This window comes from Megascapheus bottae, chromosome 27 (genome assembly GCF_031878675.1).
Source record: "Megascapheus bottae isolate mThoBot1 chromosome 27, mThoBot2.hap1, whole genome shotgun sequence".
NCBI classification, from domain to species: domain Eukaryota; kingdom Metazoa; phylum Chordata; class Mammalia; order Rodentia; family Geomyidae; genus Megascapheus; species Megascapheus bottae.
The window spans coordinates 11,086,137-11,110,097 of record NC_143535.1 but is presented as its reverse complement, the minus strand read 5'-3'; the positions used below and the strand labels follow the sequence as shown (position 1 = coordinate 11,110,097).

At 42.0% G+C, this 23,961-nt stretch overlaps 1 protein-coding gene across 1 annotated transcript in view; it reads right to left on the bottom strand.

Moving 5' to 3' along the window:
* Positions 1-2,164: 2,164 nt before the first annotated feature.
* Exph5 (exophilin 5) overlaps positions 2,165-23,961 on the bottom strand; it is a 49,674-nt gene continuing 27,877 nt past the window's right edge. The window contains exons 4-6 of the mRNA XM_090319569.1: positions 18,863-18,908; positions 9,985-10,120; positions 2,165-7,734 (exon numbers count right to left, since the gene is read on the bottom strand). Of these exons, the coding sequence (XP_090175695.1) occupies positions 2,597-7,734; positions 9,985-10,120; positions 18,863-18,908 (5,320 nt within the window). The 3' untranslated portion in view covers positions 2,165-2,596. The remainder of the gene's footprint in view (positions 7,735-9,984; positions 10,121-18,862; positions 18,909-23,961) is intronic.

Here is a 23,961-nt window from a genome sequence, read left to right as displayed (position 1 = left end):
GGCTTGAGCTCAGGGCCTGAGCACTGTCCTTGGACTTTCTCAAGGCTAGAGCTCTACCACTTGAGCCTCAGCACCACTTCTGGCTTTTTTTTTATGTATGTGGTACCAAGGAATTGAACCCCGGTCGTCGTGCATGCTAGGCAAGCACTCTACCACTAGGCCAAACTCCTGCCTCCTCCTGACACTTTCATATCTAAAAGTAATCACTGGAAGGAGAAGAATAGAAACCAAACCAACAACATTCCATTGAAGTCATTTATTTCCACATAAGCTTAAGTTTGTAACATATTCCACATCTAAAGAATAGTTCTAAGAACTACATAAGAGGACTTAGGGGCTTAGGACTTAGTACTTGATTGTCGAAAAGAGCCCCTGGTGGGAATACATTCACAAATTTGCATGGAAAGTGAGATATTTACATATTGATACTGTATTTAAACGGCATTCTGCGCCATTACCACTTTTGATTCTAAACAAGTCTGTGCCTATAAATCCACTCTAATATTCTGGCTATTAAATTTACAAAAGTTTTGAATTTTCCATAAAAAAATCAGAGTCAATGTCTCATCCCCTTCAGGACTCCTATTTACTTCCTTTTCAAAATAGTTTTTGCTCCTTCATGTATTTAGTTATCTATTATTTGTTTAATATATCACTAACCAAACCCTTGTTAGTAGCAGTAAAGATTTTATCAGCATCAATGCATTTACAATGCAAGGGTAAATTGTTTAGAGAGAAGTCTCTAAAAATGCAAATAGTCTCAACCCTTAAATGAGTTTAACTGTACAAAATGTATGAACATATCAGTCTAACATCTAAATAGTTTAAAAATTTGCAAAGTACTTCCAGTATTGGTTCCCTAGTGATATATTCTATTTACACAGTTATTTTAAGCACAATTTTATTAATAATAATTTTAGAAAATATTGTTATGAATATAAAAGTGACATAAATTACCATAGCTATACCAAAAATAAACCAAGCAGCCATTTGTATGTTAAAATACATAAAACTTTGCTAGACTTCTTTAACAAAGTGCTTTATAAAAGTATAAAATGGTAGATGGTGCTATTTTTATGAATTTTCTTGTTTTTTTGGTTCCTGAACCAGACCAACAGGGAAATATGACAGTGTAAATGAACATTGGCCATTGATTACCTCTGATTTCAGACAGTAGATTTAAGAGCACTCTAGTTTGGCAATGGTTATTCTGCCCTTCATTTACTTTGCTGTTGTTTGAACAAAAACTCCCTGACAAAACAAGCTAACTTCCTCCCACCTTAGGTAGCAAACTAGTAGACCCAGAAAACTTGTTGAAATAGGATTTGCAAGCTGATCGGACTCTTTGTATGTATGAAAATATTAACTCAGAGTATCTTTTACGGAAATTTAACATAGGAAACATACATCATCATGCATATTGAGGGAAGAGAAGGTATATGCAGAGATATGCATTAAGTAACGAATAATAATTTTTTTTTTTTTTTGCAATACTGGGGTTTGAACTTAGGGCCTCTTGCTTGCTTAGTTTTACTGCTGAACCATGCCTCCAGCCTGAAATGTTATTCTTTACAATGCAAAAATGTTTTTGTTTGCTTTTTCTTTTTTGGTACTGGGGATCAAACCCAGGACTTTGCACTTGCTAGGTAAGCACTTTGCCACTGAGCTACATCCCAGCTCTACTCTGCAAACTTGAACTGGTTCTGCAGAGTTGATTTAAAGTTCCATGACCTGCTTCTTTGAACTGCAATGAGAGTTTGAAGTTGAAAAGAATGGACAAGGGCCGGGAGTTTGGCCTAGTGGTTAAAGTGCTTGCCTAGCATGCATGAAGACCCGGGTTCGATTCCTTGGTACCACATACATAGAAAAAAGTCAGAAGTGGTGCTGAGGCTCAAGTGGTAGAGCTCTAGCCTTGAGAAAGTCCAAGGACAGTGTTCAGGCCCTGAGCTCAAGCCCAGGACTGGCAAAAAAAAAAAAAAAAAAAAAAAAAAAGAAAAGAAAAGAATGGACAAGTTTGGGGAGCTTTTGTTCAAAAACCAAATATAAACAGGCAATGCATTGTTTTCTCTCATATGGGAAAGCTAGGTCTAAAGTACACTGGGACAGGAAAAGTTATACAGGACTCTAGGCATTCCCATACACACAGTGAGGGCAAAGGGGGATATTCTTTTTTTTTTTTTTTTTTTTGTGGTTCATGGGGCTTGAACTCTGGGCCTGGTTGCTGTCCCTGAGCTCTTCAGCTCAAGGCTACCACCCTACCCCTGGGCCTAGGCATTGTCCTTGAGCTCTTCAGCTCAAAGCTACCACCTACTCTTTGAATCATAGCCCCACTTCCCTGTTTTCTAGTGATTAATTGGAGATAAGAGTGTCCGGTTCTTTAGTGCCCAGGATGGCTTTGAACCTCGATCCTCACATCTTAGCTTCCTGAGTAGTGAGAACTACAGGTGTGAGCCACAGTGTCTGGCAAAGGAGGATATTCTTAACAGAGGAACACAACGACCCAATGCCTCTGTGCCTCTGATCATATAAAACAATATTGATTGAAATGAAAAAAAAGTGTGATGCATTCTGCAGTTTTTTTTTTTTTTTAAATACCTCACAGTTCTGACTCTTTGTCCTTTTCATCCAGGTAGTATTCGTCATCGGTGGTCGTGTCTGTGTCCCAGTCTGACTCCACGGGGTCGTCTTCGTAGATATTGAGTGGTTCAGTTGGAAACGATCCATCTTCTGGTGAACTGGAGCTCGAGGGCTCTGTCTGGGATGGGTTGGAAGGATTACTTACACTATCTTTCAGGAAGCCAGGGTTCTTAAGAAAACTTGGTTTCCATAATCTTCCTTGGGTGAGAGATCTCTTTACATTCTCCAAGAAAGCCAACTGTTGTTCTTTTCCAAAAATCCCATAATCAATGGGTCTAGAGATGGATGAGGTGGACTTGAGACGTGTTTTTGTCCTGTTGTTGCTATACAAAGCCCAATTTTCATTTTCATCACAAGAAGGAAGTTCAGAAAAAGATTTAAATCTTCGACTGTGGTCAGAGAAGTCATTCCCTGAGGTCAGTGGACTCAGGGCCTTGTCAACAGAGGTGCTTTCTGAAAAATGGCGCCCCCTGGCTTTGGGAGGCTGACTTGTATGCAGGTCACCATGCACATGGATGCTTTTTAAACTCTTAGACCGATAGAGGTGTGGTTCAGGTTCCCATCCAGGAGACACAGGCCTCTTATGTTGCTCCTGAAAACTAGCCAGGGAGAGGTTCATCAAAGATTTCTGGACAGTTTCCAGGGAGAAAGGGGGGCTAAGCCTGCTCTGATAATCAGAGAAGTCAGTTGATGTGAATTTGGCTGTGGATTCTGACTCTTCTAAAAGCTGAGCTACTGGGACATCTTTAGAATTCTTGTGCCTTGGTGGGGATCCAGAGACATTTTTAAGCTTATTCTGGAGTTGTTGTGAAATGTCATTTGACTTCTGATGGCAAGAGGGACTAGAAGGTTCTCTGCTGGCCATGCCAGTAACCTGGAGAGGGCTCTCAGATTCCTCCACGTTCATCCCCTTATCACTCAAAATGTTTTCATCCACAGATTCCGTAGACTTTACAACAGGCCCAGGAGACGGCTTAATGCCTTCCAATCTGCCAGGAGATAACAGATCCAAGCCAGATTCACTTCCACTTTGCAGGAAGATAGTAGCTACATGTTTTTTAGAGTTGAAATGATAACTTGGGAATTTTTGGCTTGCTTTAGACATGGCTGCCAATCTATGTTTAATAGGTCCATCTTCTTTGTCTAGGACATCCAAGTTGGTGTCATTTGCATAATTTCCTTCTGTGAGTGACGTTTGATCCCATGCCAAAGTCTGCCTTTCACTTCTAGCTTTTCTGATCTCTGTTTCTGATTCTCTAGGTTCAGCCTTGGCTGAATCTACTTCATTTGAGTGAGTCCCCTCACACCATAGCTTTTGTGATGCTGAAGTCAGAGGAAAAGTTTGGCTTCCTGGGTCAGCAAGAATGTTCTCAGTCATTTTTGAATGATCTGTCCTAATTTTCCCTTCGATTTCTCGAATATGTGGCCCAATGGCGCTGTCATCTACAGCTGAGGCTGCTTGAGCTTCCGTACTTGCAGCAGATACAATGGCTATGCCACTAATCACAGACTCCCCGATATGTCTTTTGCTTTGGCAACTTTCAACATTATCTTCTGCATGGGCTGACAGTCTAGAGGGTCCACCATTTTCTGCTTGAATGGATTCTTGGCAATTTTCTGGTTTTTCTGCTGTGGTGTTTTTGTCTAATTGTATTGAAGAGATGGGAAAGGTTTCCCTTTGTAATGTTCTCCCTCTGTGTTCCCTACTTTCTAAAAAATCACCTATAGGTGTTCTACCTAAGTCACCTTGCAAGATCTCTTTGGTCTTAGATTCTCCTTTATGAAGAGAAATATCCATTTGAGCAGGAACCATTTCTTCTAACATAGATTCCAAGGGTCTGCTATCTGGCAGTTGTATATCAGCCACATTTTCGGCCGTAGAAGGAAAACTCTGAGCAGAGCTGACAGGCATCTTTAGATCTAGGAAAGGTGAATTTGACCACTCTTGTGTAGAATCCCTTAGCCTCTCTCCTAAAGCATCCGGAAATGCTTCCGTCTCCATTTGCAGAGATTCCGTAAGCAAATCTGTATTTTGTGTATACTGTTGAAGGAATTTGCAGATTTTTTTGCTGGCTTTCCTTGGTAGAGTATAATATACTGAAACCACTTCAAGACATTTTACATTATCTTCGTTCCCAGAAACAGAAAACGTACTAGTAGTTTTGAATTTATGTAATGTGTTCCTATTCTCTTTGGGGGTGATGTCTGCACAAGATGGTGAAGGGTTTTCTTCTCCTGTCCCAGGGGTAACCATCTCCCTATTCTTTTCAGTGCATTCTTGAGAGAATTCCTTTGGGTGGGGTGTTTGAGTAAAAGAACCATCTCTAATAGATGAGTTGCTGTCTAGTGAGGAGAAGAGTCTCCCCCTGGTCTTTGATGTCACTGAAGAAGCATCCATGTCTAAGACTGATGAGTTGTTTGTTTCATGGCTTCCAGGCGAGGCACATGGCTTCTCTGAGGGACATGACAGAGACCGCCCCATGAGGAATGGAAGTGGCCCTTTCCGCACAGAAGCAGATCTGATGGGTTTCAGCTTTGCCGCCTTCTCTGTGGCTTCGGATGTTGGGGGAATGGAGTCAGGAACCACTTTGGAACATTCACCCATTGACTCAGGGGAATCACACGTGTTCGACTCATGCTTCTTCTCTGGATCTGGCCCCATAGTTTTAATTTGGAATGGGAGTGGCCCATTCCTGATAGATGTAGCCCTTACTTTACTCTCTGATGGCCTGCCAGCAATGAGAAAACTAGGTGATTTTCTCGGCAAAGTGCAATAAATGGTGTTAAGGTCGGAAGCGCTGGGATTGTTCTGGTTTTTCCTGGAGTGACTGCCGTCACTGGGGGGTATTGAGCAACTCGCTGTTTGGTTTAACTTTTCAATACAGGATATGCGATGTCGCACCCGTCCCTCACCCGTCCCAGTCCCCAGTCTCTTTCTGTTTTTGGAAGGAGACTGGAACTGGCCTCTGAGAAAATCACTCACATCCTCAGAGAGAGGCACAAGACCATCGTTGCTCTTTGGGGCTTCTGAGGGGCTTACAATAGCAGAGTGGTTATTCTGAGCAGCGCTAGCAGTGTCTATTTCTTCTCTTTTTCCTAGAGATGGACCATTGTCTGGAGGGCTTCTTTCAGAGACCATGATGGTAGAGGAAGTCACAGGAGCATCACGGAAAGGATAATCCAGTGGTGAGGAATTGGGCAGTACTCCCAATGATAGAGCCAAAACATCACACGGCTTATTGTGCCCGGCAGCCAGCTTGCTGCAGTTGGTGGAACAAGGTGTGGGATATTGTTCAGCCTCAGTATCCAAAATAGAAGACTCCTCCGGAAATGGTGTGTGTTTATTGTCAGTAGGTTCAGTATGCTGCTGGTTATTCGTACTTAGGTTGGAAATATCTTTGTTCCTTATTGCCGGTTCCTTGTGACAACGTTTATCTGGGCTGGGAGAAGATGGCCGTGTTCTGTTTTGTTGAAGGAAAGGAAGAAAAGCTGAGGAATCAAGTTTCTTGATCCTTCTAAATTCACTGGATGTACCTCTTTGTGATGTAGAAATTGGGGAGGCATTTTTCCTGGAGAAGGCTCTGGGTGACCTTTGTGTCTGTGAAACAGATAGAGGAATGTCTGTCATATGGATCAGCTCTGTCTTATTTTGTTGTTTGTCTCTGGAAAGAGATTCATTCATGTCTTTCCCATCCATTTCTGTCATCAAGATATTGGGCTGGGTTTCAGACAGAGACAGGGAGTCAAGTGCATTGGTCCCAGTAACTTCTGTGTGATGTCTTTCTGGAAGGAAGTCTGATTTCTTAGGAGTGACATTTTGTAGAGTGACTGTGGAATCCGGCATGTTAGCACTCTGAGAATTCCTTTTGTCATCAGGAAACTGGGGAAAGGAAGTTCTGAGGGAAGGTGCTAGATTCTGGTCAATTCCAAATGAATAAGGTTCTTTGTTTCTCTGCATGTGTTCCAGAGAACTGTCCCTTTCATAGTCCCACCCACTAGATTTCCTGGGATGACTCGAACCAGACATAGAGCCAACCGTCGGTGTGCCAAAATAAGGAGTCGATCGGTTTTCAGTCATGTGTGATATCTCCATGGTCTCCAGTGGTGGAGACTGCCAGGGACGTGGGTTTTCTTGGCTTCTGAAAACTGGAGAAAATGGTTGCCAGTGTTGAGAAGGGACACCGGGGCCGTGAACGTTTGTTTCTAAGGGAAACATTTCAAAGTCTCTGTTGGAAGAATGGAATGGCTTCCTCCCCTGATGAAAGTCAGGCCAACAGGAACAAGGTTCTTCCTGTTGGGCCCAAAAAGAACTTTGTCCACATCTGTGCTCTCTACTTTGTCTAAAGGCATTGCTAAAGAAAGAGCTGTCAAAAGGGTTGTCTTGATGGTAAAATGGCATGTTCTCCGAGTTCTCAAATATGTCAGGATTCATGGCGACATCTAGGGGATCAATGAAATGTGCATTCTGATAAACATTCTGTGGATGGAGCCATTCATGTCTCCTATTCTCCTGAAGACAGTGGGGACGCACATACGGGTCAGCCGGGTCCACGTCCATGGGTGATGCTGCTCTATAAAATGCTTCCTGGTTCTGTCTGTCTCTTGACAAATCTGATCGATTCCATATGATAGATGATAAAGGAGTCCTCTTTGGGCTCTGCTGGTAGCTTGCAGGTGCAAATCGATGCCTGTTCTCGGTTGTGGTTGGAAAATGTAAGCTCCTGGCAGTGAAATGCCCTACCGCTGGTGAGGCAGATCGTTGTCTGCTGTCAAAACACAGAGAAGTGCTACCAAATGTATTCTTTTGCACGCCATCTTCTTCTAAGCCTCTGGGTTCCTTTGACCTGTACATATCATAAATCGTCTTTGTCCTAGGGGAAAAGGTTTTAAAGCCTTCTCTAGGAGTTCCTGGTCTTAGGATGTCATAGATGGACATATTAGAAGTTTCATGGCCAAGACTTTGGGGCCTTCCTGTGATATCTCTAGGTCTGTTCCTGCTGGAGTAAGAATGGCTGGAATGCATGCTTGAGGCATAGCTGGCATTCATTGAGCTTGCAGATTGTTCCTGAGCCAGTTTGTTATCCAAGTCATCTAAAACTAAAGGAAAATATGAACAAATTTTTGTACATAATTATAGTTTAATCATAATTTGAGTTGTTGAAATCTCTCAAGAAGCCTGGCCCTGGTGGCTCATGTCATTAATCCTATCTACTCAGGAGGCTGAGATCTGAAGATTGCAGTTTCAAGATAGCCTAGGCAGGTAGGTCTGTGAGATTCTTATCTCCAAATAACCATCAGAAAACTGGAAGTGGTGCTTTGGCTCAAAGTAGTAGAAAATTAAATAACTTTGAGTAAAAGAGCTCAGGATCGGTGCCTAGGTTTTCTCAAAAAACTTTTATTATTTTATTTTTATCATATTATCATAAATGTGATGACATTCATTTTGAATTGTTTTATGACAGTCTGACTTTTACAGAGTAGTAATGTACGTTCATTTTCCATGCTTTTCACTTAAAAACTAAATCTTCCATACTACCTGTAAAGGTACCTTAGAGTATAACTTCTATAAAACTTACTACTTTCTTTACTAACAACAAATTTTAATCCTGATTTTTGTTAGTGTGCCTGAGGTATATTAATATGGGCTAGTAATGAAAGAGATTAATAATGTACATTTCATTATGAGAGCTACCACTGGGTAATTAGACAAAGGAGTAATAAGCTGGATCCTTCTATCGTGGTCTTTCACAAGGTTGTTATTCAACCTGGGCTGACTCAGGAAATTACAATCAACAGTATGTGATTCCCAGTTGTAGCCTTAAAAAATCAGCATTGTGGTTAAAATTCTTGTATTACCATTCAAGAGTATAAACATACTTAGTTGGATGAGTTTGTTTTCTCAGTTGTGAGGCTTAAACTCAGGGCCTTGGTGTTGTCTCTGAGCCCTTTTGCTCTAGGCTCAGCACTGCCATTTTGAGCCCCAGCTCTCCTTCCAGTTTTCTGGTGATTAGTTGGAGATAAGAGTGGGACACAGGGGACAGAATGTAGCCTACTGGTGGAGTGCTAGCCTAGCATGCACGAAGTCTTGAGTTTGATTCCTCAGTACCACATACACAGAAAAAGCTGGAAGTGGTGCTGTGACTCAAGTGGCAGAATTCTAGCCTTGAGCAAAAAGTGTCCACGGACAGTGCCCAGGCCCTGAGTTCAAGCCCCCAGGACTGACAAAAAATAAATAAATAAATAAAATAAAGAGACTCACAGAGCTTCCTGCCTGGGCTGGCTTTGAACTGCAAGTTTAGCCTCCTGAGTAGCTAAGATTACAGATAGGAGCTACCAACCACCAACTACCAATGAAACTTCTTCGTTTTTAAATTGTAAAGGTGATGTCCAGAGGGGTTACAGTTACATAAGTCAAGTAATGAATGCATTTCTTTTTGAACAGGGTCACCCCTTCTCTTTTTTTGTCCCAAATTTTCTCTCCTGCCCCACCCCAACAAGTTGTACGTTCATTTCCAGTATGGTGTCTAGTGAATATCACTGCTGCATTTGTTCACACTTTGTTCCTCCATTTCTGTGCTTTTTGAGTAGATTTTCCTCTGTCTTCCAGGGACCATTTTACTGAGGGTGTTCTGAGACCCAGTGTCTAATCAGGATCATGCTGGCCATGCTGGCCAGACACCAAGAAATGGAAAGGATTTCATTATGTTTGCAAATTGGATTTAGTTCTTCAAGCTGGTATTTGTTAGTTTTTAGTTGGTTTTCCTAACCAGTGGCTAGGCTCATTTTGACCTTGAAAGTACCAACATGCATGTGGTACTTCTAGAATCGGGTTCAGCTTGTATCCTTATCTACTCTGCAAAGTATGGAATAGATTTCTCATTACAGTGCCTGTACGCTCTGATCAGAAGCAATTAAGGTCTGGGAAGAACAGTAAACCAACTAGATGTATTTCCTTTTTACCTGAGGTTAAACATTAAACACTATTACCAGCTCATGCATTTACTAGCCCCTGATCTGAGAATATCTGATTGGGTGATATTAACCTTTAGGCTTGCTAATGTTTGTGTCCATAGCACATATCAAGATCCTTTTCAGACAAGGAAACTTCAAGACCAGGTACAGAGTTTGAGCTGGGTGTGATGGTACTTGCCTGTAATCCCAGCATGCCAAAGACTGAGGGGGAGGACTGTGAGTCTGGGAGCAGCTTGAGGTACAGGCCCTGACCCTGACTCAAAGAATACAAATAAAACAACAACACAACAAATCGAATATTTTAATATAAATGATGTACTACTTGCTTCTCTTTTTTGACCACAAGTTGCAAAGGTGATTAATATGGAGACTTACCTTGGAAAAACTCATTCTCTAGCCTCCAGGCCTCCCAGCGGGGAAGCCTGCTTTCTCCCCTCATGGTGGATGGCTTGGGCACAAACACGCTGTTAACTGGTTGATTTTCCACAGGTGAACTGGCTATATTTTCCCACTGATTTTAATGCAAGAAAAGAAAAGGAATATATATATATATATACAAAATATCATTTCTAGACCCTCTTCAGCAAAAATACTCATTAAAAGAAAGTCAAAAGTTGGCTGGGAGTTTGGCCTAGTGGTTAAAGTGCTTGCCTAGCATGCACAAAGACCAGGGTTCGATTCCTTGGTACCACATACATAGAAAAAAGCCAGAAGTGGTGCTGTGGCTCAAGTGGTAGAGTTCTAGCCTTGAGAAAGTCCAAGGACAGTGCTCAGGCCCTGAGCTCAAGCCCAGGACTGGCAAAAAAAAAAAAAAAAAAAAAGAAAGTCAAAAATTTAAATGTCTAGGTTCAAGGACAACAATTTTCCTAACTTTTGTTTCTCAACTTAATGTTTTCTTGATGTTGCCACTTGCAGACTGATCATGAATTTTGAATTCTCTTGTATTACATACAAGTATGTACATACACGAATGTTCTTACTTAACTCCATGTGTTTCAGGTAAGATATTGAACCTCTCTCTTGCTGTCAAAGTTCCCTACAAACTTGCACTGAATTATAAAAAGTTTGTAGGAGGGATGGTCCCTGGTAATTATGAAAGAAACTCACCTTGAAGATTGAAGGTGTTGTCTCCAAGACCCCAATGGCTGAGATTTCAGATTTCCGAACAGTGTGTATTCATTCTATCTAGAGCATGTTTTATATAGACTGGGGATGTGGTTCAAGACTTAAGAGTGCCTGCATAACAAGCACAAGGTCCTGAGTTCAAACCCCAGTGCTGCTACTTCCCTTTTTCCAACTCTGGAATATTCCTGGAAGTTATCTAAATATTATTTGGATCTTAACATTTGTGAATTTGATGAATTTAGGGGAAAAATGTTATTTCTATGCAGAGTTTATCTAGAATGGTGAGCCATTCAGACAGCCATGAGTTGATTTAGTAGTTTTTGATTTAAAAAAAAAAAAAGGCACTAAAAACCTGATCTTACTTTTAGGATTTGGGAGACAGAGTTGAATTATTTTTCCTTCTTTCTTTCTTCTTCTTCTTCTTCTTTTTAAACTATCAAATGTTTATATTTTCACCAAGCTCAATCACTGTCCTGTTTTCAAGTTTGACGTTGGGACAATTATCTACACCCACACTTTTATTTTCTTGAGCCAAAAACTCCATTTGCATTTCCTCTGTCAAACTGGCTTTGTCACTTATGGCTCCATTTCTGCTCAGCCTCATCCTGAAAAATGCCTTTGTTTTGTGTTCTGTCTCTCACACCTATCTCTGTCTCTGTCTGTCTGAACTCAGGGCCTGGGCACTATCCCTGAGCTGTTTTGCTCAAGGCTAGAACTCTACCACTTTGAGCCACAGTGCCAACTCCAGTGTTCTGTCTCTCGATGTATATCTATATCTTCTATCTTCCACTATGTCATCTCCTGGCTTACACTCAGAGCCTGGACATTGTCCCTTAGTTTTTTTACTCAAAGCTGAAGCTCTACCACTTGAGCCACTTCTGGCTTTCGGGTGGTTAATTAGAGATAAGACATGGAATTTCCTGCTCAGGCTAGATTCAAATTGGGATCCTCAGATCTCACCTTCCTGAGTAATTAGCTAGGATTATAAACATGAGCCACTAGCAGCTGACTTGCACTTCTCTTGATTATGTCATGTTCTAAGTTGTTTACAGTCTTTCTAATTCTCTGTCTATACCTCCCTAACACAAGTTTCAGGTACCTCTCTGATTTAGGAAACCAAAGATTCAAAGACAAATGAATCAGGACCTTGGAAGTAGACCAACCCTTAAAGCAACTGAGAAAGAATCACATCCTCCTTTGTTTTTTTTTTTTTTTTTTTTTTTTTTTTTGCCAGTCCTGGGCTTTGGCTCAGGGCCTGAGCACTGTCCTTGGACTTTCTCAAGGCTAGAGCTCTACCACTTGAGCCTCAGTACCACTTCCGGCTTTTTTGTATGTAATGGTACCAAGGAATCGAACCCGGATCTTTGTGCATGCTAGGCAGGCACTTTAACCACTAGGCCAAACTCCCAGCCCCTCACATCCTCCTTTGTATCCAGAATCCGTAGCATGCACCCTGTCCAGCACGTTAGCCATGGATAAATCACAGATCTAAGATACTCTCTCCACAACAGCATTTCCTTCTTCTGGATTCCTCCGGGGCATTTCTATTTAGCTTCCTTATAGTTTAGTTTTTCAGGTTTTGTTTTTGTACAGTGTGTACCTGTCCTGGGGCCTGAACTCAGGACCTGGGCTTGAACTCAGGACCTGGGTGCTGTTCTTGAGCTTTTTTTGCTCAAGAATAGCACTCTACGACCTGATCCTCAGTTCCTCTTCCAGCTTTTGGTTGGTTAATTGGAACAAAGTGTCTCATAGACTTTCTTGTCTGTGCTGGCTTTGAATCGTGATCTTCAGATCTCAGCCTCCTAAGTAGCTAGGACTATAGGCATGAGATATCTAATGCCTCATCATTTATTTCGTTGTTTGCTTGCTTTTGCCAGTCCTAGGGCTTGAACTCAGGGCCTGGGTAGTGTCCTTGATCTTTCTCAAGGCTAGCACTCTACCACTTGAGCCACAGGTACACTTCTGGCTTTTTCTGTGTATGTGGTACCAAGGAATCGAACCCAGGACTTTGTGCATGCTAGGCAAGCATGCTACCACGAGGCCACATTCCTGGCCTTTATTATAGCATAAAATATATCCTCTCTCACAAGATCCTTATAAAGCTAAGTGGCTTCAAGAGGGAGAATTATTCCAATATTTCAGAGGAGAAAATAATTTTTCAGGAAATAACTGACTTCTACCACATGAATATTCATTATACGAATATGTGTGGCAAAGGGCTAGTCATACATCTCCCGTCTAATCCTGAGTCCCGTACTTTACATTATGCTGGATTTTACTGTTATTTTACTAACACGTCTTCAGTGAGAAGGTAACGCGTCTCTGAAAAGAGGAATCTTATCTTAAATATCCCATGCCCTGAGCCACCACATCCAACTTTGTTAAAATATTTTTATAGTAGACTAATGATTTATAAATCATTCTTTGTGCACTTCTTCAAATGTAACAATTCTGTGAAATGGGTAGAACAACCTATTCTGGAATGAGAATGATTCAGTTCATTGACTAGCAAAGCTAACTTAGATGAGTTGCTTAACTTGTGCATGCTTTTTCATTTTTTCTAGTGCATTTGATTCCTTATCCACACTTATTTATGATGTCAACTCCTTTTTACTGTCAAATTCCACTTAAACACCCTGAACTCCTTACTTGCTTCTCTGTAGATATGATTAAGATTACTTTCCAGTTTTCTTTGAGTTTCCAGTTTTCTATGTCTACTCCTAAATCATTTTGACAACAAACATAATAAAATGATAGTTGAATTTAAGCAAAATGACCATTAAAAAGCATATTGAAGTAAATAACATTAAATTTCAGTAATCTGTTAGTGATTTAACTAACATCCTCAACATTATACTCAATAAATATCTAAGTTCCAACACAGTATTAAACACTCTCCTAGGTGCTGTGGGTGCAGGGAAGAAGATTTCTAGATTGAAGAGAGTGCTAATTTTTTTTTTTTTTTTGCCATTCCTGGGCTTGAGCTCAGGGCCTGAGCACTGTCCTTGGACTTTCTCAAGGCTAGAGCTCTACCATTTGAACCTCAGCACCAGTTCCAGCTTTTTTTCTATGTATGTGGTACTGAGGAATCGAACCCAGGTCTTCGTGCATGCTAGGCAAGCACTCTACCACTAGGCCAAACTCCCGGCCCGCTAATTTTAAATTTTGAACTGGAGTTTATCTCACCAAGCTTTGGACCAGTGGCTAGCTCTTTGGGGCCATATGTAAAATGAAGTCTCTTATAACATAGACATCACTTAGGTACAATAACAAAAAAAATGTAGCACAGTAGGTGATACATTATAAGCCTATGATAAATATTAACTACCATGGAAATAAAATTATGATTGCACTCTTAAAAAAATATCCCATGCCCTCACCTGCAGGATCGATAGATGACTTTGTACAGTTATGAATGGATTTGTGTTACATACACATAAAACAGTCTTAGGTATATTATTTCTAGTAAAGATTATAGTGGCTCATGGGTGGCTCATGCCTATAATTCTAGCCACTTAAGGTACTGAAACCTTGAGATTTCTATTCCAAGCCAGCGTAGTCATAGTAGTTCATGGAGTAGTTCTTATACCCAATTTACCACCAAAACTCAGAAATAGAGCTGTGGTTCAAGTGGTGGAGCATTAGCATTGAGTGAAAAAGCTAGAAAACAGGATCTAGACCTTAAGTTTAAGCCCTAGTATTGGCAAACTCATGCGTGTACGTGCGTGTGCGCGTGTGTACACACACACGCACACACACACACACACACACACTATAACGGACATTGAGACACTAAAAATTTTTCAATTTTCAGCCTCAGAAAAAGCATGTTGGAGGCAGGTCCGCATAGAAATTTCAACACAAGTTCTACCTCATTGAAATCCTGGCTTTCTCCATTATGAACTAGACGACTTAACATCTCAGTAGCTTCATATTTTCCCCCCTTGGTAAAATGAAAATAACAACCACCACCACTACAGCTCTCTCTCTCTCTGGGTTGTGGATTCAAATCTATATAACACTTAAAATGGAGTCTAGTACTTAGTAAGTTCCTACTGTTAGCTGTGCCTATTCCTTGGTGATAGAGGAGTTCCTGAAGGACTCCCCCTGGGGCAGGCCTGATAACTCAGTAAGTCAGAAAGAAATCCTATGGCCAAAGATCAAAACGTCTGTTTTCAGGATCTCCATTTCATTCCCTGACTGAGTAAAATGGTTTTACACAACTTCAATCACACCCCTGATATTGTTGGCAATGCTGACATAAGGAAACAGACAAACCTTCTGTCAGAGTCACCTTAAGCCCATTTGCAAGACTTCCTAGAGCCGCCAAACCTGCAGAACGGCTGTTGGAGCTGAAACCTAAGGCTGATAGCATCAAGCCCTTTTGTAAAGTCAACTAAACAATGTATCCAGGTGCTTGGGAATTTATTCTGTGCCTGGTTTTCTGCCTCTGTTAAACCCTGTCTTCAGTTACTGAGTGCCAGGTAGTGCCAGGCAGTAAGGAGACACAGAGGAGTGTGACCACCCCAGACATGTGTTCTCAGGGGTACAGAACTGGCAGTCTTAGACCCAGCACGCTTTTGCTTGGAGATAAGGTGTGATTAAGTGTCTCAGCGTGTAAGTTCTCACTCTATAGTCTTGAAGGTAAGTTTCACATGGATTCCTCTGCTGAAAGGAGACAGTTCTTTAACTAACTGGAGAGCTTTCCTTCCTCAGGGAGTAGTTAACAATATCTGCAGACATCTTTGTCACTGTTGCATGGAGGAAAACTTCCAGCATCCAGTAGAGAGTAGCCTGGGAATGCTACCAAGTAACTTAGGCCACACAATTCAGTCTCCTCTCTCCCTGCTCCCCCATCCCAGCAGAGATCATACACACACACACACACACACTCACACACACACACACACACACCGCCACCACCCAAACTTTCTTCTTTTTCTTTCTTTTTATCAGCCTTGGGGCTTGAACTCAGGCCCTGGAAGCTATTCCTGAGAGAAGGCCCTGCCTCTTCCCTCTAGGCTCAATCTTTTTATGTATCTAAAGATGGAATATGAAGGATTGAGTATTGTCTTATTCCCAGGGTCAAGCAAAGCATCCGGTGCATGGTGCATGCTCACATTCTTGCCTGAAGGCAGCTCATGCTGACCTTGGTCCCAAGGGGATAATGACATCCCCCCAGTCCCCAGGTAGAACATTCCATTGTAGGCCTGGCCAAAGGCACCAGCCTGGGCCCCTCAAGAGACTATAATCAATTTTTAAAAAATTTTACGTCCTTGTTAAGCCCTGTTTCAGCCAACCCCAAAGAGCCAGTCCTGGATACAACCGCTCGTTGTTCTCAATAAACAGTCCTTGCCTGTTGACAGTGGAGTCAGCCTATTCCTTTTTCATTGCCCTCCATTTTCCTAACACTAAGCTTTTTTGTTCAAGGCTAGCACTCTACCACTTTGAGCTACAGCTCTCCTTCTGTGTGTGTGTGTGGAGGGGGGAGGGTTGGTAATTAATTGGAGCTAAGAGTCTCATGGATGTTCCTGCCCAGGCTGGGTTTGAACTGTGATCCTCAGAGCTCAACTTCCTGAGAGCTAGGATTACAGGTGTGAGCCACTGATGCCAAGTTTCAAATGTTGTTTGTACTGAACCTGATCTGCAGGCTTCTGACTAGCTCCAGAAATTCCATGCTTCTGAAACCTCTTGTTTGTGCAAATATTTGACTAGCAGCTTACTTCTCTTCTGAGAAGGTCATCGAATAATGTCCTCTAAACTCTCAAAAAATGTGGAAATTCCTTACTGTGCCATTTTTACTAGACTGCCAAGTTCATGCCCTTGGATCGTAGCAAGAATGTGGCATCAACAGTTTCTTTCCAGCTACTGTTGGACTGAGGACTGGGACTTTGGTGACTAAAAAATGGAAATTGACAAGGCAAACAGCTCCACCATCTTGTCTATCCTACTTCTTTTTTTTTTTTTTTCTGCCAGTCCTGGGCTTGAGCTCAGGGTCTGAGCACTGTCCTTGGACTTTCTAACGGCTAGAGCTCTACCACTTGAGCCTCAGCATCACTTCTGGCTTTTTTCTATGTATGTGGTACCGAGGAATCGAACCTGGGTCTTCATGCATGCTAGGCAAGCACTTTAACCACTAGGCCAAACTCCCGGCCCCTCTAGCCTACTTCTTGTGTCTATGGAGAGAACTGGAATTTGAATCCAGAATTTTGTGCTCTTACTTGGCTTTTTTGCTCAAGGTTCGTGCTTTACCACTTGAGCCACACCTCCACTCCCATCTTTTTGGTGGTTAATTGGAAATAAGAGTCTCACAAACTTTCCTGCCTGGTCTGGCTTTGAGCCGTGATCTCAGGTTTCATCTTCTTAAGTAGCTAGACTTATAGGTTTGTGTGACTGGTGCATGGCTTCTCTGCTTTCCTCTCTGAATAGCATTGATGGCTGAATTTAGAAAGGGCTAAGCTGAGACCCATGACACCTTACAAAATTGACTGTGGCTGTCTCTGGACTGCTCCATTATCTGGCAATTTAGGAATTCAGAGGAGTGGCATCTGGGAAGACATCACAGATCTCACCCATGGCATGAATGGAAATAGGTGGCCTCACTCCTTCCTATCTGAGCTCTCCAGGACCAGAGCCAAGTAACCCCAACTGGCAAACTTGCAGTTCTCAAAGTTCTTGGGAATCTCCAAAACAATTTCAGCAACAATTATCTTTATGGGAATAGTTATCCCAAAGCAATTTTTATAGTTTTCTCTTTAAATAATTCTTCTGTGGATAATGGAAAGACATAGAAAAAAATCATATTAAGTGAAGTAAGCCAGATTCAAAGGAACACAGGCTCAGTGGTTTCCCTCATTTGTCATAATCAGTAGAAACCTTGGGCTCTCCTAGCAGAGATTTACAATAGAACAAAACCTAGATACATAAGACCACATAGAATGATACTAAGTGAAAGGACCTCCAGGATATAGAAACAAAAGCCATAGAATGAGTGATGTTGTCCTTAATGTACTATGTTATTTATTTCTCATCTCTTTTGCTGTCCTTGGTTATCTCATATTGTTACAGTATTTCAGTTCCCTGGTTATCTGATATATTGTATCTATGCATATTTGGTTATTTGAAGTTGGATAGGGAAGGAAGGAAAATAAGATGGGGGGCGAGGGTGGGGGAAGGGAAACAGGGACCAAGACATGAGAAAGGGTATCAATGTATGTGAAGTAATGCACCTTCTGTCTGGTGAATATAATGTAACCCTTCTATTAATTACAATAAAATATATGAAAAAAATAATGCTCGGGGCCGGGAGTTTGGCCTAGTGGTTAAAGTGCTTGCCTAGCATGCATGAAGACCCGGGTTCGATTCCTTGGTACCACATACATAGAAAAAAAGCCGGAAGTGGTGCTGAGGCTCAAATGGTAGAGCTCTAGCCTTGAGAAAGTCCAAGGACAGTGCTCAGGCCCTGAGCTCAAGCCCAGGACTGGCAAAAATAATAATAATAATAATAATTCTCCTGGGCGGGAGTTTGGCCTAGTGGTAGAGTGCTTGCCTAGCATGCACAAAGACCCGGGTTCAATTCCTTAGTACCACATACTTAGGAAAAGCCAGAAGTGGTGCTGAGGCTCAAGTGATAGAGCTCTAGCCTTGAGAAAAATCCAAGGACAATGCTTAGGCCTTGAGCTTAAGCCCAGGACTGGTAAAAAAAAAAAATAATTCTCTTATGAATGAAGTCTGGTTTGAATGTAGTTGCTCATTAAAATGGAAATGAACAGTTCTTCAAAGTAAAGTTAAAGCTAAGTCAAGGGGAAACCTTATTTGCCCAATGCAGGATGACATTTTGGATTTCTTTTCTTTTTTGCTGGTCCTGGGATTTGAACTCAGGGCTTTGGAGTTGCCTCTGAACTTCTTTTGCTTAAGGCTAGTGCTCTACTACTTTGAGCAATAACACCAATTTTCTGGTAGTAAATTGTAGGTAAGAGTCTCACAGACTTTCCTACCCAGGCTGGCTTTGAACAGCAATTCTCAGATCTCAGCCTCCTGAGTAGCTAGGATTATAGGTTTGAGCCACCAGCAACCCAGCTCATTCAGAATTTCTGCATATATAACCTTTGTCTTTCTGCCTACTTACATCTGTTCCCCTCACAGACACCGGAGATCCTCTACCACCATCACATCTGTAAAAAGAAATTGAAATAATTTCACTAAAAAGTACAACTTTTGCTAGGAGGAGGAATCAGCAGTGTATTTACTATTGCATGCTGGCGTTCTGACAATGAGTATTTCCAACGTGTTATGGAAAGATTCTTCTGGGTGTCTTTGTATTGTTGGGCCAAATTTCAGAAACTCTTTCCCATGATTATTTAGAACCAATGTTGACATCTTTGTCACTCAGGTAGCCAAGGCGGTGGGGAGGGGGACGGTGGGGGTGAGAATGACTGAATAGTGAATTTATACAATAGCATGGCAACATCTAGGGTTTGTGCAGCTTTTAGCCGTGTGGTAACGCATAGCTACTTCATTCCCTTTCAGTGGAGATTATGCCTACTCTTGTGTCACAGACTAGAAAGGAGAGGCAGAGGAGAGTTAGAGCCAAAAGAACATAGTGGGTGGGCTAGGAACTTTCCTTAACCAATAATAACACTGACTCTTACTGCAAATGGAAATATTTCTGTTTCTGCTCATTTCTATTTTAATGAGCATCTAAGCTCAAGCCAGACTTTGTCTGTAGAATTATTTAAAAGGCAAACTATAAAAAATTGCTTTGGGATGATTATTCTTTAAAAGATCCTTGATGATGAAATTGTTTTGGAGATGCCCAATAATGTTTTCACTGCTTATCTTACTTTTCTTAAATTCAGTGGGAGGGTGAAATCCTTACCAGATCTACATTCAAAGTGAGACGGACATTGAGCTTTGAAACCTATCATCCTGTGCCTAGATGTGTTTTTTGTGAATTCAGATTTAAGATTGACTAGACTATAGCAACTCACAGCCTTTATGAAACCAGGTGGTCTCTTCCGCTAGGAAAGTAGAAGGGGCTTAGTGCTGGTGGCTAACACTTGTAATCCTAGCCACTCCGGAGGCTGAGACCTGAGGATATGGTTCAAAGCCAGCCCAGGCAGGAAAGTTGGAAAAACTTTTATCTCCAATTAATTACTGCAAAGCTGCATCTGGAGCTGTGGCTCCAATGGTTCAGTTCTAGCCTTGAGCAGAAAAGAAAAAAAAAAAAGAAATAAACAAAACTGGTTAAACAGTGACAAGTGACCAAGTCCAGCTCCATCCAAACTCTTAACTGCTTCATGGTTTATGAAAATCACCGAGCAGCCTGGAGTTTAGCCTAGTGATAGAGTGCTTGCCTAGCATGCACCAGGACCCGGCTTTGATTCCTCAGTATCACACACATAGGAAAAAAAAGCCAAAAATGGTGCTGTGGCTCAAGTGGTAGAGCTCTAGCCTTGAGAAAGCCCAAGGACAGTGCCCAGGCCCTGAGCTCAAGGCCCAGGACTGGCAAAAACCCCGAAAGTCACAGAGCATAAAATCACAGAGGCCAAATGTGTTTATGTTTTAAAGATACATCTATTTGTATAATCTTAGCCCAGATTGAAAACAAAATTAATATCAAGGATTGTTTTTCTGTATTACTCAGAAATACTAGCTCCAGTAGTATCAGATTTAATATTCTTTATTTAAAATGCTTGAAATTTGAAGTGTCTTGGGGTTTAGTAGGGGTCTTTTTTTTTTTTTTGATCTTAGAAATTCCTAATAATATATCCTGGGACCCAAGTCTATATGTGAAATGTATGGCTCCAAGTCTACATAACAGATTTATTTATGCTGCACCAATGCCCTAGGCACATAAGGTAATATATCGTAGTTTTAGTGTTGCCTGCATTCAGCCTATAAACCATCCTTTGAGGTCAGGTATGGAATTTTCCACTCTTGGCATCATGTGATATCGTCAAAGGTTCTGGGTTTTGGATTTTTGCATGAGGGATGCTTGTAATTTTAGTCTTCCTTCCCACATACATTGAGTGAAACTGCATTTGCTGTGACATGCTGTGTGCTATTTGAAATTCTTTGAACAATGCAAATGTGGCTGAGATCAGGATGCTGTTTTTGTTTTGTGGCTTTTTTCTTTGAGAGCTGTTTATCAATAAGAAAGATTAGATGCATCATGAGAACACAGAAGCCCAGACTTGCTAAGGACTCTCCAGCCATGTACATCAAACGGCCTGACAGGTACAGAGCCAGCATGAATTTCTCGGGGATGCACAGGGAAAGGGCGAAGGTTGGCAGAGAACTGGTACCTAGGCAAAAAAACAGGGAGCGAAGGACTTGGGGATGGCAGGGGTGGGTGAGATCTGGCAAAATCATTCAGTTTGCCTGGAGTCAAGAGTACACACCAGATTGTGCAGGATCTTTCCAGGTCCCTAGTGGGTGGCAGCCCACAGAACACATCCCACATTCAAGTCTCGCCAGCTCTCCGGGCCTCTTTGCTGATTTGGAGGTAAGTCAACAGGGGCAGGTTTCTGAGAACAGGTGGAAGGTGAGGACCAGAGGACGCCTAGATCACATGTGGATGAGAGTACCATCTGGTGCACGGATGTGGGTGTCTGTGGCGCGCTCATGTGAGCATGCGCATGGTTTGGTGAGTCATGATAGACTTCATTGAGAAGGGACACTTCCATTTCTCTTGGGGGCTCAGTCTCTGTATCCATAAACCAATGAGAAGAGCTCCCACTTCTTGAGTGAACAAAGCATCAGTGAGGTCGGAAGGCTAGACCAGGCCCTGAAGACTGGCCAGTACTGAGGGACAGAAAGATCTTTTTATCTTCTGAATTCACATCCAAGTTCTACTGGTGCTCCGTTTTACCCATCTCTCACTAATATCCCATTTATCCATCCTCCCTTTATCCTTCATACTACCAACAGAGAAAGCTGTGTAAAATGTAAACAAGAGCAGAGCACCTGGTAGATCATGCCTGTAAATCTTAGCTACTCAAGAGGCTGAGATTTAAGGATTACAGTTCAAAGCCAGCCTGGACAGAAAAAAAAAAAAATCCATGAGACTCTTAGCTCCAGTGAACTACTAAAAAAACAAAACAAAACAAAACAAAAAACAGAAGTGGAACAATGGCTCAAGGGGTAGAATGCTAGCCTTGAGCAGAAAACGCCCAGGGACAGTACCTAGGCTTTGAGTTCAAGCTCTAGGTCAGGCACCGAAAAATGCAAATTAGATATCTTTTCAACCCCCCTGCCTAAAAATCTTATGTTACCATCTTCTGCCTCTCTCTCTCTCTCTCTCTCTCTCTCTCTCTCTCTGTCTCTTGCTCTCTCAGCAGTATTGAGGTTTGAACCTAGCACATACATTTCCTAGACAGTTATATTACTATTTGAATCACATCTGTATCCCCCTGCTTCTTTTTTTTCTTGCTTTGGTTATTTTTCAGATAGGTTCTCATAATTTTAGTCTGGGGACAGCCTCAGACCCTGATCTTTCTATATGTCTCCTGAGTAGGTAAGATTATAGGTGTGAACCACTAAACCTGGCTTGTTTTGTAGAGGTGAGGGGGTCTCACTAACATTTTTGCCAAGGTAACCCTCAAATCACAATCCTCCGATCTTCACCTCTCCAGCAGCAGAGTATCCAAAATATTAACATAGCACTAGACTTTTAGCTAATGAACCCCTTTATCCCTTCTTTTGGGATTTGTACACTGTGCATGTCAATGTTTTCCCATGTAGCTAGGATTACAGATGTGAGTCACCTCAGTGCTTTTCCTGGATTAGGCTTTCCTAACTGAAGAATCATATAAATGACATTTTCTTCAGGTTCTGTGTCAGGGCTTTAAGCTCATGTCGCTCATGTGTGTTCCTGTGAAGTGGAATATGTTCCACTTGACATCACTCTCTCTCGTGTCTCTATGTTTTGTTTGTCCTCACCCCATGAGAGCTTGTGGAGGCAAGGCCATTTTGTCCTTTTATAATATGTGGCATTCTGGTATGGTTTTTGTTGAATGAATGAATGAACAAATGAATGAATATTCATTCTTTTTCTTACTGCATCTATTTTTCTTGCCGTTCATCCACCTAGTTTTGGGGCAAGAGGGGCAGACAGTTAACAGCCTTTTCCCCCCTTCCTTGGCTTCCATTACGTCAGCTTTATGGTTCTGCATTGACTCTAAATCTTGCACAGGTCATTCATTCTGGCGTGTTCCATCTCAATGGAGTCTTACCTGGCTTCTCAGGCACTAACTATCCCTTGAAATCTGTTCTTTGTGCTGCAGCTGAGGCTGTGAGTCTCAATCTCAGCATGATGAACATTTCTGCTTTCTCCTCTGTGCTGCACAGACCTGGTGACACCTTGTGACATAGGTGTGATTAGAGTGACAGCCGTGATCTGGGAGGGAATGTGTGCCACTCATTGTCCTATTCCTATAAGAAAGTTTTCCTCCCTTCAGACGCAGGGAGTTTTGGTGAAGCCACCCAGCTGCTCTTCAGACATGCCCAAATTTGCCTATCCATACAGGGTGTGTCCAGCTAGGCCATCCAGCTGTACTTCTCTTATGTAAGCGAGAAGAGGCCTGATGGGATTTTGGAAAGTTAAAAGGTAGATCATACTTATTTCTTGGACTTATTTTCCCTTCCCTTCCTCCCTTCCTCCCTCCCTCCCTCCCTCTCTTTCTTCCCTTTTCCTTCCTTCCTTCCTTCCTTCCTTCCTTCCTTCCTTCCTTCCTTCCTTCCTTCTTCCCTTCCTCCATCTCCCTCCTTCCTTCCCTCCTTCCCTCCCTCCCTTCTTCCTTCTTTCCTTCCTTCCTTCCTTCTCTCCTCCTTCTCCCCTCCCTTCCTCCCTTCCTCTCTCTTCTCTCTCCTGACAGCCATTGAAGAGTCTTAAGTTTAGAAAAACAGCAATCTCAGACATTTAGACCAAAGGAGAAGTCTGCATGGGGCCGTTGTTTGTTCGGTGAGCCCTGGAGTACTGCCCGTGGGTGAGCAGCAGCGTTATGGAGACAGGGAAGAAATGGGGGGCAGGGGACTGTTTTAAACTTCATCCTGTGTGGCCGTGGCTCTCAGGTGATCTGTCTGTCACTATAAAATCGCATCAGCAAGTATACAGTAATGGCAGATGAGAAGAAAGGTATAAGGCATTTCATTTTAATCTCACTCTTTAAGATATTTGGATGCTCATTCAAGTTTGGAAATTATGAGGCTTCGCTTATTTCCTCT